At 32.7% G+C, this 15,826-nt stretch overlaps 1 protein-coding gene and 1 long non-coding RNA gene across 2 annotated transcripts; one reads left to right on the top strand and one right to left on the bottom strand.

The window, feature by feature from the left end:
• Positions 1–994: 994 nt before the first annotated feature.
• LOC111369003 lies at positions 995–5,504 on the bottom strand. Its single transcript, XM_022990493.1, has 7 exons — positions 5,434–5,504; positions 4,431–4,596; positions 4,292–4,340; positions 3,733–4,172; positions 1,663–1,731; positions 1,280–1,549; positions 995–1,216 (listed from the first exon to the last, which is right to left on the bottom strand). The coding sequence occupies exons 1-7, from the start codon at positions 5,502–5,504 to the stop codon at positions 995–997; spliced, it is 1,287 nt and encodes a 428-aa protein (XP_022846261.1).
• An 8,411-nt stretch (positions 5,505–13,915) lies between these two features.
• LOC111369502 lies at positions 13,916–15,622 on the top strand. The gene is made up of 3 exons (XR_002698153.1): positions 13,916–14,072; positions 14,949–15,017; positions 15,108–15,622. It is a non-coding gene; the product is annotated as an uncharacterized LOC111369502 (long non-coding RNA).
• Positions 15,623–15,826: the final 204 nt, after the last annotated feature.

Below are 15,826 nucleotides of genomic sequence, written 5' to 3'. Positions count from 1 at the left end.
CTCATCATAGCCGGCAAGGCTATTAAGCCCACATAAGCACATAAAACAAGCAATAATGTAAAATGAAGAACCTATGCAGATTTTTTTTTTTATTTTTTTTTTCATAACACTCAATAAGCACACAAAATGCAACAATTAAGCAAATGTATTGATGAAATATGAATAATACACGATAAATGGATGCCAAAATCTAAATGCCACATTTATATCAAATTATGCCACCCCCCAAACTTATACTTAACCTTGCCCTCATTGTTGAAATAAAGTAGAAGTTCAAATACATATAATTGAGGGACAAATTAAACTGAAAGCACAAGAAATGGGATAACTAGTACTCCCCTGATTAGTATGGAGGTGGTCAAAAATTGAGACCTGCAATGTCATATATGGAGCCGACCTTCTCTTTTCCTGTTGAGGTCTTTTTGGCGACATCCTACAAAAGTGTAAAGTATGTGTATTATATCTCATGGTGATAATTGATAAACTTGGATGTGCATGAAGGAATCCATGTGATGCACCATTCCCCCAAACTTATTTCAAGGTGCATGTGTACACTGTTGGCATGTAAGATGCATAAATTATGTTTCAATATAAAGTTCGTATCATAAAAATGTGAATCACCAACAAAGTTTAGCTCTAAACATGCACTTTGGTCAATTTGACTCATGACTGACTAAAATAGGACTTCAACCTTATGACTCGTGCTCAATGCATTGGGACTCGTGTGGATTGTGCTTAGGTTATTTATTGACATGCATGGATGAACGATGACCTAAACTATAAAAAATGTTGAAAAATTGAAAAACTCCTAGACTAATGCAAAATGAAATAAATAAAGGATAGAGACGTTGGGTTACCTCCTAATCAGCGCTATTTTATTGTCGATAACTTGACTTTTGGTACAGGTAATTATGGCACTTTAAATATGGCTTAGGAGGTCCTACGTAGTTTGCTCAATATGGTCTTGTTCCGCACTACAGTTATCATCTGAATTTCATCCGTCTTTCTCCAAGTAGTTTGTCTTTCTCTCCTCATCCGTATGAAATCCCACATTGAATGCCTTAATCTCCTTTGAATCGATAAGAACGGATGGAGAGTGTACTATACAGGCCTTATGAATGTTTGGTTGTTTCTTCACCTCAAAATTATAGGGGATTTCTATGTCAAGCACTTCAATTTGGAAACAGCTTTCAGGCTCGTTAGGGTATTTCATTGCCTTGAAAACATTAAAAAAGACTTGTTCCTCCCCCAGCCACAGAGTTAATTGTCCTTACTGCACATCTATGAGGGTTCTTGCTGTAGCCAAAAATGGTCGTCCCAATATGATAGGCATGTCCTTGTCTTCTTCCATATCCAAAATAAAAAAGTCTGCTGGTAATATGAGTTTATCCACTTTGACTAATACATCTTCAATAATCCATCGTGGATGTGTAAGTGATCGATCAGCTAGCTGTAGAGTAATTGTGGTTGCTTTAGGCTCTCCCAGTCCTAGTTTCCTGAAAACAGAGAGTGGTATCGAGTTAATACTCGCACCGAGATCACACAATGACTTATCAAAATAAAAATCACCAATTGTGCAAAGGACAGTGAAACTCCCTGATCTTTCAATTTTGGTGGGAGCTTTTTCTGGATTCTGGCACTCCATTCCTCCGTAAGCATCACTGTCTCATGGTCCTTCAGCTTGCATTTGTTTGATATAATATCTTTGAGAAACTTCACGTAGCTAGGCATCTGGAATAGTGCATCGGTTAGTGGGATGTTGATATGGAGATTTTTGAAAACTTCTAGGAATTTTTTGTACTGTTGCTCCAATTTTTTATTCTTCAACCAATGTGGAAAGGGAATCGGAGGCTCGTATGGGTGATCTCTTTGTAGTCGATGAAAGGTACACTCGATTTCAGGATCAGTTGGAATCAATTATCGTCCAGTCGATCGTGGCATGCAAATCTGAGAAACAAAACCAGTACGAGCACTAAGATTCAAACAATTTGAATAACTAAAACTCAAATAAAGGATAATAACCTAGAATAAAAATAAAAACAAAATTATACTTGCAAAATAAAAATTGAAGTTCGAATTAGTGCCTCGAGAAATAAAATTAAACTAAACTCAATCCCCCGCAACAGCGCCAAAAACTTGTTCACGAAATTATTTTTTTCAATTTAAAACTATCGCAAGTGTACGGTTCGTTAACAAGTAATAAAGTGGATTAAATGAGTCCGAATATCGTCCCATAGAGATTGATTAGTTCAATTTTACCTATCGTCGCCTTAACCGAAACTAAATTACTAAAGTTGATGTGAACCTAATTAAAACCCTAATTTTGGAAAGAAAACCCTAATTATGCAATTTTTATGATTGACTTACATTAAATATGCAAAACAATATTTTTTAACACTCTAGAATGAAATCAAATGTTGAGAACGCACGTTTGTGGAATCAATGAAATTAAAAACACTAGGATCACGATTTCCCATGCAATTATCACTTTAAAACCCTAGTTTCACAATGTGGCAACACACTTCAATTGTGACGAATTAATGTTTCTAAATCTATTCAATACTCTCTCTCGAGATGTATCAAACCTATTTTTACATACCACCGGCCTATATTTCTATGACAAGTGCATATGTAAAAATACATGCTGTTTTATGAACACTTAAAGATTCACGTAGGGTATAGCAGTATATTTTTATCCCATATTGGACCTTACGATGATTTATATTATGTTGAACCTAATCCAATTCTCTTGAATGCAAGAATAAATCACCCAAACTAACACAATTATGGGCCCTTAATTGCGAAAACAATGATTGCATATAAATCATTCAAAACAATAAAAATATGTCTTAATGTCAAATTGCAAAACTAGAATATTAAAGATCAAATTACATGTACATCGATCTCATAGTATATGAAAAATCTAGCCTAACATGCTAAAAACAAAAAAAAATACAAAAATAGTTGAAGAAACGTTATCACCCGAATCAAGTTTCAATCAATTCTTCAATTGGCGCGATGTTTTCCTGTCGTTCTCTCTTCGTTTTCTCGTTCAAAATCTCCCTTTTTCTTGTAAAAATGGCGTCCCCTTCGTTCTGGTCAAATTTTTGTTTATATAGGACTCTGAAAATGTTGTTTCCATAAGAGTTTTAGCAAAATAAGGAAACTGCAAATTCGGCCTCCAAATTGCTTTATACAACCGCATGGTTATGTCATTCTTTCCGTCGGACAGTTTTTAGTATTTTGGTCATAACTTTCTTTCTTGATCTTCGATTGAAGTGATTAAAAGTACATTGGGAAGAAAACTCAAAGATCTACATTTTTGATAGAAATAGGCTATCTCAAATTCTAATGTTTACTATGCCAAAAATGGATTTCAAGTAGAAACTAAAAATCACGAGCATAATTTTTTCGCCTGAAAGTTGATACTTGATAATATTTCGGCCATATTTTTCCTCTTTGACTCCTTTTCTCATCCAATTGATCTTTAACACTCTTGAATCTTCATTCCATTTCCCGTCTCATCTATGGATTATTTGCAACTTTGATCCCTAAACTATCACTTTGCTTCATTTTAGTCCTTTTTAGGCTCTTTTCTCCTGAATTCCACCATTTCCATAGAAACACCTACATTGCATGAATTCAATGAGATTAAGTCACAATTTAAATATTTTGCTCGTAATTAAGTCGTGTTTGTGATCTAAATAAGTGTGCAAAAACACACTAATCAACCTTATTCCAAAATGGCCTATTGTTGATATCATCCCACCATGCACTCAGGTGTTTCCTGTTCCTTATCATATGCTCCTTTCCAAGAGGATCCATGAGATACTGAACAAATGGAAGGTGGCTTAAATCAGCAAGGCTAAAGAAATCACCAGCAAAGTACTTGCTCTTTGATAGCCTCTCTTCATAGATATCCAAAACTTTGTGAAGCTTCTCTTCACTTTCTTGGATGAGCTTTTGGTCTGCTGCAATCCTCAGTTTGGAACTTAACATTATATGAATTACTAAATTGTAAACTGGGGGGCTGAATTCGTGTACTTTGACTTCTAGCCATTGCTCTACTTGACCTCTTTCCTCCAACGTCTTTCCCAACAATTCAGTCCCTTTAGACATGTATTTTTCTGCATAGTACCTCATGAGAGCCCTGGATTGTGCACAAGTACACTCTAGTTACTTCCCTCTAGCTCTGAAAATAAAGAAAGGCTTGTCGAAAATTGCCAGCTGGATAATTTGTCAAGACAAGAAAGGCAAGGGAATTTTCGATAAAGGGTTTCAGTTTAATTACCAAAAAGAGTGTAATCTCCATCTTGTATAATAGGAACATGCCCAAAAGGCTGCCAGTTTGAGGTCAAAGTAATAAAATAAATTGATTGAGCATATATAATATAAATAGAAAGACTAATATACCAGTTAAATTAATGAACGTGCAACTGGAGATAGTCAAGTGTTTTATTCTCTGCTTTGAAGATGTCAGTTTGGACAACCTCGAAATTGACCCCTTTCTCAATGAGACATACAATCACATGCTTTGGACAAGCACACTCGGGACCATAAACCTTCACCACCATTGCTGCTATTTCCTGCGCCTCTCTTTATGCAAGCAGAAATTTCATTGGGCTTAAAGGTTCATATATATATAATTATATAGATAAGATGTGTATATGGTAGGTTCTTATCCATTGGCACTTGAATTGACTTCACTAATGTTTTCTAATATCTAGCATGTGCTACAACACAAGTTTAGTGAAATTATTTGATATGTTTAATTAAATGTAGAATTATGTGACTATTTAATTTTATCTATCATTTAATATCATCTAGTATTTCGTTAATGGATGTTACATATGAGTCTAGTGAAACTATTGATATGTTTAACTAATGTAAAACTATGTGACTATTTAATTGAATCTATCATCGAATATCATTTAGTACTACATAAACGGGTGCAATATTATCATTACCAATAACTAGTACTACTTCCGTCACATAAAAATAGGTTTGATTTCCTTGTTTACCTGTCCCAAAGAGGCCTAGGCATGGTTTGGGTTGGATTGGTTTTAAGTCCAACATGAAATCAAAATTAAAACCGACTTCATTGATTTGGGTAAATTTTAGGGAAAATTGCAACCGAGGTACCAAACCTTTCGTTTATTAGCAAACTTTGCCCAAACCTTTAGTTTGTGCCACCGACGATACCAAACCTTTCAAAAACCTGCACTGGAAGACCAAAAGGATGGAAACTGTTAATTTGACCGTTAGTTGACCAAAAATGTCAAAGTTTGATCAATTTTGACCAAATTAGAAAGGGTAAAATGGTAACTATACAATTTTCTCACATTAAAGAATTAAAATATTAAATTAGAAAATAAAAATAAAAATAAAAAATCCTACAAGCTACAGTGATCCTAATTCAAACTCATGCCTAACCTAAAACCACCACCTTCGTCCACCACCATCACTACGACGACTGTCGCCACCACCAAATCTACAACCACCATCTTCACTACCAAATAGAACCCAAACGAAAAATCACATTCGAATCCAAAATTTCATCTCCCCATTCACTACAATCGTTGCTGCTTCACTCCGAACTCAAACCCAAAATCCTCATTTTCAAACGCAGTTGATGGACCTTCGGCACGACCAATGATGTCAAAGCTCAATTGCAGTGCCCATTCAACAATCCCAAAGCTGAATTACACCGTTGTGAAAATTCGACTCCTATTCCCATTCCACAGCCAGCAGCATCGCTGGAGATCTGAGCAAAAGATAACAAAAAAATGGAACTCAACAATGATTCGTGGTGCTAAAGATGAGTATTCATGTATGAGATTTGAAATAGAAAAATGGGCAGAGCATTGTGCACATCGAGTCTTCATCTCCTTCTCCTAATTTGATGTTTTTTCTCTTTAGGGCTCTTGATTAAACTTACACGTGGAGGACTATAGCAGTGTAGACAAATGTGGGTGGTGGTTGTGTGGATGGTTTGGTGGTGTGTGGTGGCTAAATGTGGTCTGCGACTAGAGTTGGTGGACTGTGTGGCTAGGATTGGTGGTGTTATTGCTGAATGTGGTTGGGTGAGGTGAGGGAAGGGGGTGGGTTGAAGGAGATAAAGAATCTGTGGGTGTTGCTTGTGTGGATGGTTTGGTGGCGTGTGGTGGGTGGGTAGGGGGTGAATGGAGAAGAAGATGAATAGTGTTTTGTGTTTTGATTTAATTATTAATATATTGTAATTATTTTATTTTTGTTGAAAAATGTAAAGTTACCATTTTATCCTTTTAAAATTAGTCAAAATAATGGTGAATGTTAAATCTTTTGTCAACTAACAGTCAAATTAACAGTTTCCATCCATTTGAACATCCACTGCGAGTTTTTGAAAGGTTTGGTATCGTGGGTGGCACAAACTAAAGGTTTGGGCAAAGTCTGCTAATAAACGAAAGGTTTGGTACCTCGGCTACAATTTTCCCTAAATTTTAACCCAAATAAACCTAATCCAGCTATTGTAACTGAACCAAATCAAGCCATCGGTTTGAACATTGTTATGAGTTAAAAATAAAAAATAAAAAACTGCATACCTATTTTAGGTTAAAAATTTTTCTTCTATATATATAAATGGTAAAGGGTCAATTTTCCCTTGAGCCAATTGAATCTCTGCTTGAGATCTCTTTGCTGAGGAAGAGAATAGATTTGAAAAAAATGTGATTTCACGTAATGAATGTCCCAAAAAATTGAAAATTGACTTTTATGATTTCAAGGCCTTGATTTAGCTAATTAAAGTTAAACTCTTCCATCTCTAAGGTAGAATACGCCAAAGTTGCTCCCCATTTTTAGTTGTATTATTGGGGAAAAAAAGAGGAAAAATCATTCATTATCTCTTATAACGTAAATAATTCAAACCCTCATTCTCTCCCCATTTCTATAATCTTATTGTAGTTAAGAAAATTGTTCTAATCATCTTTCCAACTCCAAATCAATAATATATATATATATATATATATATATATATGACCGTCATACTATAGAAATTAAACTACACGTATGGTCACGTCTAATACCCTCTTAAGTGTACTATTGTCCTCATGGCTGAGATAAATTTTCAACATTCTAGACTAATGGTGTAGCTCAATTGATAGAATAAGCGACTCTACAACCTTGTTAGATTAAGGTGCCTATCTTCAATCACTGGTTTCGAGAAAATCAGTTCTTAATTGGAACTTGGGTCTAATCTATCTGCATTTCTTTAAGCAAGCACCCAACTCATATTATTACCTTCGATTGAAAATACTTACTCGTTTATTTGACCATATCTTGTGATAGGATTGACAACTGAGCAAACCACAGTTAAAAAGAATTGAATCTTAATCATACGAATATTACTTAGCCGTCCACATTTCTTGAGAAACACTATGCTATTTAATTCTATTAAAGGATATAATCCCACATTGAATAAATAAATAAATAAATAAATAAATAAATATATATATATATATATATATATACACACACCAATTACCAATTATACCATAATGAAAAATAAGGCTACAATCTAAATTTGATGTTTACATCAAACACTTCTTCTTCTTGCTCTCCTTTCTTTTGATATTTGGAGTTCTGGTAGAAAAAACATAGATGATAAACAATTTATTTAAGGAAAAATTATATCTATATATTTTTTAATAACACAAACCTGGAATCCGCTAGAAATGAACGATAAAATCAAGAAGTTTTATTAATTCCAAGATGCCCAAAACAAAGAATTAACCATTTATTTATAAGGTTTCAAACGAAACCTAGCCTAAAGGAACTAAAATTATAAAGAATCCAAAACAAATTAAATTACAAAAATAGCACTAAAATTTAAAAACCCATTTTCGAGTTCTACACAAACTCGGATGGCCAAAACTCACCATACATCACAATAGCGCATCCAATCCGACTCGTTGTTTCCTTTCCAAAAAGTATTATGGGGCCAAATCAGAGCACAAACGTCAAATCTGTAATATGCTACATTCTTTTGTTCTAGATCACTTTCTTATGCCCACTTATTTGTCAACTTATAAACTTAAATTTGACACAGAACTCACTACAAGAAATAAAACTTAACTATTCAACAAACTAAAATAATTTTTCAAACAAAACACTCCACTTCTTCTACAGAGCCTTTATGAACAACTGTGAATTGAATCCAAGCATTATTTACCAGCAGAATTACCTTGGGAACCAAACTTGCTTAAATAACTACTAACAACAAAATCATCAAGTTTACAACTAACTCCATTTGAATTATCAAATTTTCTCAAATTATCACCACGAGCAACAAGATCACAACTAACTACTTATGTTGCTTCTCCTCTAACGTCCAAACAAAAAATCTACCATAACAAAAATTTGGTATTGCCATCCAAATATAGAATAACAAACTTCATACTTGCCATTCCAAAACAATCAAACCTCGTTTTGAGATGATCAAACATCGCTCTAATATGAAATCAAACTAGCTCCCCTAGGACTTTCGAACCTTGGTTCTGATACCAATTTGATGCAGAATGATTTGTAAAATTTCTTGTAATAAAAATTATGAAGTAATTATAAATAATGTAGCAATGAAGAACCATATTAGAATAATCTTGATTTGTATAAATTGAATAATATTGGATTGTGATCAAAAAGTGTACAATGCCTATATATTTAAAGGCAAGATAATTTTCTACTTCTACTAATACTAGAAAACTAAAATCTGGAAAATACTAAAAACATAATCTAAAAGAAATTAGAAATTATATTCTAATCAATAATGAAACTAGAAATCTTATTCTAAACTAGAATCAAGAATAAAAAGATAAAACATATTACAACTAGAAAAGAAAAATAAAGAAGATAAACACTACAAAAAGATAAAACATAATTGTGGCAGGAAACTAATAATCTTGATTATGTACTACATCAAACATTCATGTTTACTTTTTGAGAAAAAAATTCATATACCATTCGCATATTTAACTTATTAAGTGTCTACCTTTAAGACTTTGCCATATGATAACAACGAGCTTGTATCCTTTAAACTCCAAAAGGCCTACTGTTCTATCCCCATTTTTATCCAGGCTTTTGAAGAATATGAGTGCTGATTTATTTTCCTCTTCACTTGCTCTGCGATCATAATAATCTCTTGCAATAATTCTCACCCCCTACATCAAAATAGTTTAACAATTCCTTCATTGATTAAAGCGGAGGAAATGTTTGGGAAGGTTTTAGTTAGAAGTTCTACTTGTATGAGCATGCATATATTACTAGGATTTTCACATCTACTATTTTTGAGAAAATATTTAGAACATAGTCGGTTAAGCCCAATAAAAATTCACTTCTAAATAATTTTTTGTCTTCAAACATGTATAGATAACTTAATTTTTTATTACTTTCTAATCACAAAGTTATTTTCTTCGAATAAGTTTCTTTCCTTACTTTTCACTAGTAGAAAATATTACTTAATTCAAAATTTACTTTTTCACTTGTAAATTTACTCAGCCCCCCATTTTGGTTTAAATAAAAATCAGATTTTTTTATTATTAAAAATTGATGAAATGTGTGTTGAAAAAGTTATAGATCTTATGAAATGCATGGTTAAAATTAATCATTATAAATCCAACTTTTTAGTTAAACCAAACAGGAACTTAGTAAACTTCTTATGCTTAGCCGAACACGCTGGTCTCTTTTTATAAGGAACTACTGGTAAGATGAGACGACTTGGATTATTTTTTTAGTTAATGACTCGTGCTTGGCGAACACATTAAAATGACAAGTTGTTTTTGCAATTAAAGAAAAGGCAATGTAAATTAACGTGAAGGGCACTAACTAGAAGGGACACAGAGACACTTATGTCACACTAATTAAAAAGATTTCTCTACCCATTAAAATGCTTCTAAGCCCTGACTCAAATTTAACAATGGATGTTCTCAAATTGTAATTGAAAATGAGATCGTGGGAATCTAACGATTGAACAACTAGGAGCAATATGATAATAGACTTATGTCTGAAGAGCATATCAATGTTTTACAACACCAGCCAGTCACAGTATAGCGCCAGCCATGTTGAAAGTCATTACCTTAACTGCAATTGGATTCAGATGCTAGTTTAACAAGTTCTCAAAGCGATGCGCGCTCTAGAGCTCGACGAGTGGCCTTTCTCCGTGGTTCTATTGAGTGAAGCACCAAGCCCATGCTTCTTTTGATTAAGAACCATTTTTGAATAGCTGTCTCAAATTCAAGTTTATTTTTCTTCAATTCCTTTCTTGAAGTGATGGTGTCTTTTCGACCATAAGGACTAAGATTCTAGGAGGAAAGCTTTTCCCAAGGTTCAGCCCAAAAATTGGATTCGATTTGTAACCAAGAGAGTGAAGAGCGAATAATCCTTACTAAAATCTGTACGGAGAAAGGATAATTGTATGCAAGTATGTGACATGTGGGGACCCCTTTTAAATTTTTAATGCAATGTGAAGTGTAGTTATATCACTTTTCAGATTTTACTCTCAATGCCTATTTTACCATTTTATATTGGGTTAATAGCACAAATCTTCCCTACGTTTGACTTATAATGTGCAAAATGTCCTTAAGTTTCAATTTATTATTATTTTTTTTTTGTGTATTTTCACCTATATTTCCCTGTTTTATTTTGAAAAACGTCATTTTCACCAATTTTTTTATTGTAAAATGACCAATATATCCTCACATTTAAATAAAACACAAAAAGAAAAGAAAAATAAATATCAAATTGCAATCTTAGTCCTAAACTTTTGAAAATAGCAAAATATTAAAAATAACAAAAAAAAAAAAAAAATTATTTTCTCTTTTAAAAAAAATAAAATAAAAAAAAAAAAAAAAAAAAAAAAAAAAAAAAAAAAAAAAAAAAAAAAAAAATTTTTAAAAAAACAAAAAAAAAAAAAAAAAAAAAAATAAAAATTGAAATTTTTGCCCAAAATTTTTAAAAAAAAAAAAAATTAAAAAAAAAAAAAAAAAAAAAAAAAACTATTTGTCTCTTGTACTGTTTTCCTCCCCCTCCCTCCATCACCTCCACCACCGCCAAAACCATCCGAATTTCACCCTTCCATTGGCATTTCTACAACATATATTCTTCCAGTGCAGGGTACAGTTGAAGGAACGAATTTGAAAAAATAATCATCAAGCCCTAAAATTCGAATTGGGCTGCCAGCCCGTCACCTTAGAAGCCAAAAAACTCCAGCCAACTATAGCCTAAACCACTGGACAGCCATACCACCAAAAAGCCCTCACTCCCCTCTACACAATTACCCAAAATGCAACCTTCATGCCAATGGATTTGGTCGAAATTGCAAGCAAAAATGCCCAACTCGTGATTGCAAATACTTGCACTACCACCTATTCCGGTAAGACCCACACCATTCCCAACACACCATTCGATTATATTCACCAGGGCATCTCTCTTCATGGACTTAAAACATCAACAGATGCACAAAATCAAAATCTGTTGCAACAGCTTTCAATTTCTTATTGGATAATAACTGTCCAAAAATTCTGGTACATATTAGAATGACATTGATAGAAGTCTATTGTTGTAGCAGGTGTGGCGTGATATGGCGAAATCAAAATGAGTGGTTCGTGACGATGGAACCACTATTAGCACCAAAATTAACGAAAAATGGCGTGTTGCGCGCGTGATAAGATGCATTTTTGGTTAATTTTGGCCATATAAATTTGTTGCTTGTTCAATTTTTATATGGGAAAGTATTTGGGGGTTGATGGAAGCTATTTGTGGCGTGAGCTCCGGTGTTTTAGCAACAGCTGGGTGGTGATTGGTGAGATGGAGGCCAACAGTTCCATGAATCTCCAAAATAACGAGTGAGGTGGGGTGAGGTGTGAAGATGGTGAAGTTATTTTTGGTGGGGTTAATTATATTTTTTTTGAAAAATTGGGTCTATAGTTGCAATTTGTTCTTTATTTTTATTTTTGTTTTATTTAAATAGGAGGGTATATTAATCATTTTACTTTAAAAATTGGTGAGAAAGACATTTTCTGCAATGGAACATGGAAATATGGGTGAAAATGCAAAAATTTAAAACATATGGATGAGTTGCACACTATAGACGAAATGTAAGGACGTTATATGCTATTAAGTCCTTTTATATTAAAGGTAACAATTGATTCAGCCACTTTTTTTATTGACTCAAAGGGTAGTAATGACAATTTACATGAATTTAATTATTCAGCAACCTTTTTTTGCAGTATTTTTGGGAATCGTATAAAAATAATAGAATAAAAAATTTGACATGCACATTGGTTTCTATAAAAATCTAATAAAATCCAAAAATAAAATCGATACGAGATAGGGCAAAATATTTTTGTAAAAGTTCATGTGAAAAAAAATTTCACGTTAATAATAGTTGCAATACAATACTCATTTAGAACTCAAATCTATGCAGACAAATGTTTTGTGCAATTGATGCTTTCTACCCTATAAAGAAACAAACACTTCAAAACTCGGACACCAGGGTCACCCATTAAAAAAATAAAAAAAATAAAAAAAAAAGAAAAGAAAAAGAAACAAACACTTCAAAGCCCCTTAAAGTAGCATGAAATTAGATCCTCCAACCCTCGTCCGAAATGTACGTTTTGTCATGGCATTTATTGAAGCAAAATCTGGTTTCATAAGATTGTACACATAGTGCCACAGATATTTCAATGGTCAGGGCTACCTCAAATACTTTAAATGCTACATTCCGTTTGTCCTGAAAAACATAATAAGAAAAAATTTCAAGTTGTCCCAGTTTAATAATTTTTTTCCCTTTTTCTTTTTTTTTTTCGAGCATATAACAACTAAATAATCAGAAATTGACCAATTTAGATGTTGGAACAATTGCTGTTGAAGCACTAGGGCTTGGATTTGGATAATGTACAAAGTATGAGCTGTAAGTTGGCTGCCAGAAAAAAAAAAACAATTATCAGGAAAATTTTACTTTATTCTTCATGTCAACAATTATCAGGAAAATTTTACTTTATTCTTCATGTCAAATTGGTAAGTTGTTTGTTAAATTATGTAACTAGTCTTTGATCTATTTAGATTTCTTCAATGTAAGCTAAAGAAGATATTGTATAATAGTATCTATAAATCTCAAATTTTTGTATTAGCAATTTATTTAGTGTCAAACCCAACTTATCTAGCAATAAGTTGCCAAAATTAACACGTTGAAAATCAAAGATATTTTTGCATGAACAATCTAAGTCTCGAGCCTAAAATATTGAAAATGGTATGACCTGACTGACACCTTGGTCGAATGAAAATTAACTTTTATAGGACATTATTCATTACTAGAAAAGGTAGCAACAGAGACGGAATTTTAGCGACGGTTATCTTCTGTTGCCACTAGCAACAGATTAACAACGACTTTGTACCGACTTATCATTTTATTATTTTTAAAAATTTCATATTTAATTTAGTGAAGAATTACCAATAGAAGTACTTCGTTGGTACAATATCCGTTGCTAATCCGTAGGTAAAAATTTAAAAATAATAAAAAATAAATTAAATAATTTAGTGACAGAATTTCTCAATGGATGATTTCGTTTGAAAAAATATTAAAAATGATAAAATAATATACCAACGAAAAATACTGTTGGTAAGCATTGGAGGTAAAATTTTGAAACTATTATATTAGTTACCAAAAAAAAATTACATCAGAAAACACAAAAAGTTTGAATTGCAACCTAAAATTTCATTTTCCTCTAAAATTTTCATTTTCCTCCAATCAATCCCCAATCAAATGTTTCATTTCCTCCCAATAGATCAGGACCGTAGATTGTCGACAACCAACATCAACCGTTGATGGGCTCAAATTAAAAAATTAGAAAGAAATATCCCAACCCAACCCTAACCTTCCATCTCTCTCTCTCTCTCTCTCGCATGCTTGGTCACTTCCCGCCTCTCTAGTTTCCCTCAAATCGTCGACCCTAACCGTAACCTTCTAGCTGCCGGCGAGGGTCGCCGATGCTTTGATAGCCTTCAATTTTTTGCTACTTGTCCAGAGTTGCAACTTCAAAGTGGTAAGATGTCAATATCCTTTAAGAAATTGTGGGTTATTTATGGATCTTCAAAGTTTTTGTGATTTTTTTGGTGATTTTATCTACTTGACTGTGTGATTTGAACATGGAAATGAACTGCTAAAATAATATTCGTGATAAACCTTATTATCAGCAGCAAGTTTGTTCACCAATTGAACAAAAGCGTTAGATTTAGGATTTTTAATTTAGTAGCTTTATCTGATTTCGATCTGCTGTCTTTAATAGAATATTCTGCTCGATCTGTTAGATGTTGTTTCAGATATACTATTTCTTGATGTAGATTGCAGTTTTATCTGTTAAAAAAATAACTCTTTTATTTTGAGTTTTGTATATGTAATTTAATGGTGTTGATCGTTGATCTGTGGATTTAATTTTTATTTTGCGTTCTTATTTTATTGGTTTTTAATTATAAAAAGAGATACAGTGTTATTTCTAAAATGACGTCTCATTTTGAAAAGCAAAAAAAAATATTTGATAAAAAGGAAGTGGTGTCTAATATGCACGGATTATGTATTTCCTGTTGTGAATAAATTAACATTACTTATATTGCTCCAAAAAGTTTAATAAATTCTCAGTGCTTGTAAATCAAGTGTTAGTACTTAGCATTGCAATTATAATTTACAATTTAGTCGCACTTACATTGTTGTTATCAATTGTCATCTTTTTATGCGTAAAATAAATTATAAAGTTTTCTCTCACAGGAAGGTTACATGTAACATGTTATTCCTTTTTCTCCATCTGTGTCATCTGACATTGTTTCAGTTTATGCTATGCACTTGTTTGTGCATACCGCAATAGTACATGTACTTTCTTTTATCATCTCTTATTTCTATATTGGTTTTATGCTGTGGTTTCCAGTTCATAGAAAATGGCCTATGGTGAGATATTCAGCCCCTCGTTTGTGACAATGGAACTGGAATGGTGAAGGTTCGTAAGCATTTTTAAATTCTCTAGTCTTCTGTATTCAATTTATTATGTAATTAATTTCGAGGGACTTGTTTAATTTTACTCCTGCAGGCTGGTTTTGCCCGTGATGATGCTCCTGCAGATTCAATCCAACAATATGCTTAGATTGCCATAGAGGTATTCATTTAAATTAATTTTGTTTCTCCACAATAGGTATTGTTTAAATGCTGTTGTATTATCTCTCTTTGTAGCACAAGGCAATTGGTATCCCTTTTGAGAATTATACGAGAATAGTATTGATTTGGTTGTGATAGACATCGATAACAGATGGAGTGTGCTTGTGGTTCTATTTAATATCCATGAATCTATATGGTACTTATCCTTGTGAGTGTACGGAATGAAATACCCAATGTTTTATGAAAGCCACCTGCCTTTTGGACATACGTGATTTTGTACACGTGTTCATTTCAGTAGTTAAGTTGGATTGTCCATATTTTTGGGATCGTTTCCTATTACCTTTTCCAATTTTTGAGTTCCTCTTACGTGTAATTAAATAATGCACTTGTTATGTTGTTTCGAACTTCAAAAGTAAGGAATTGTAGGAGTATGCTTGCAACTTCTTGTAACATGGTTTGCTAGTTTGTGCATTAAAATTTGAACTCGTGCTCTTTTTTTTTTTTTTTTTTTTTTTTTTTTTTTTTTTTTGAGTTTAAAATGTAATAATTTTTGTTCCAAGAAAAGAAATATTGTTATAATAATCAGTATTTTTAAAAACTTTTTTAATTCAAATTAGCAACGAAAATTCGTCGCTGATTAGTAATGACCCAATT

This window comes from Olea europaea, chromosome 20, assembly GCF_002742605.1.
Source record: "Olea europaea var. sylvestris chromosome 20, O_europaea_v1, whole genome shotgun sequence".
NCBI classification, from domain to species: domain Eukaryota; kingdom Viridiplantae; phylum Streptophyta; class Magnoliopsida; order Lamiales; family Oleaceae; genus Olea; species Olea europaea.
Note: the sequence above shows the minus strand (reverse complement) of the source record. Positions and strands in the feature narration are given on the sequence as shown.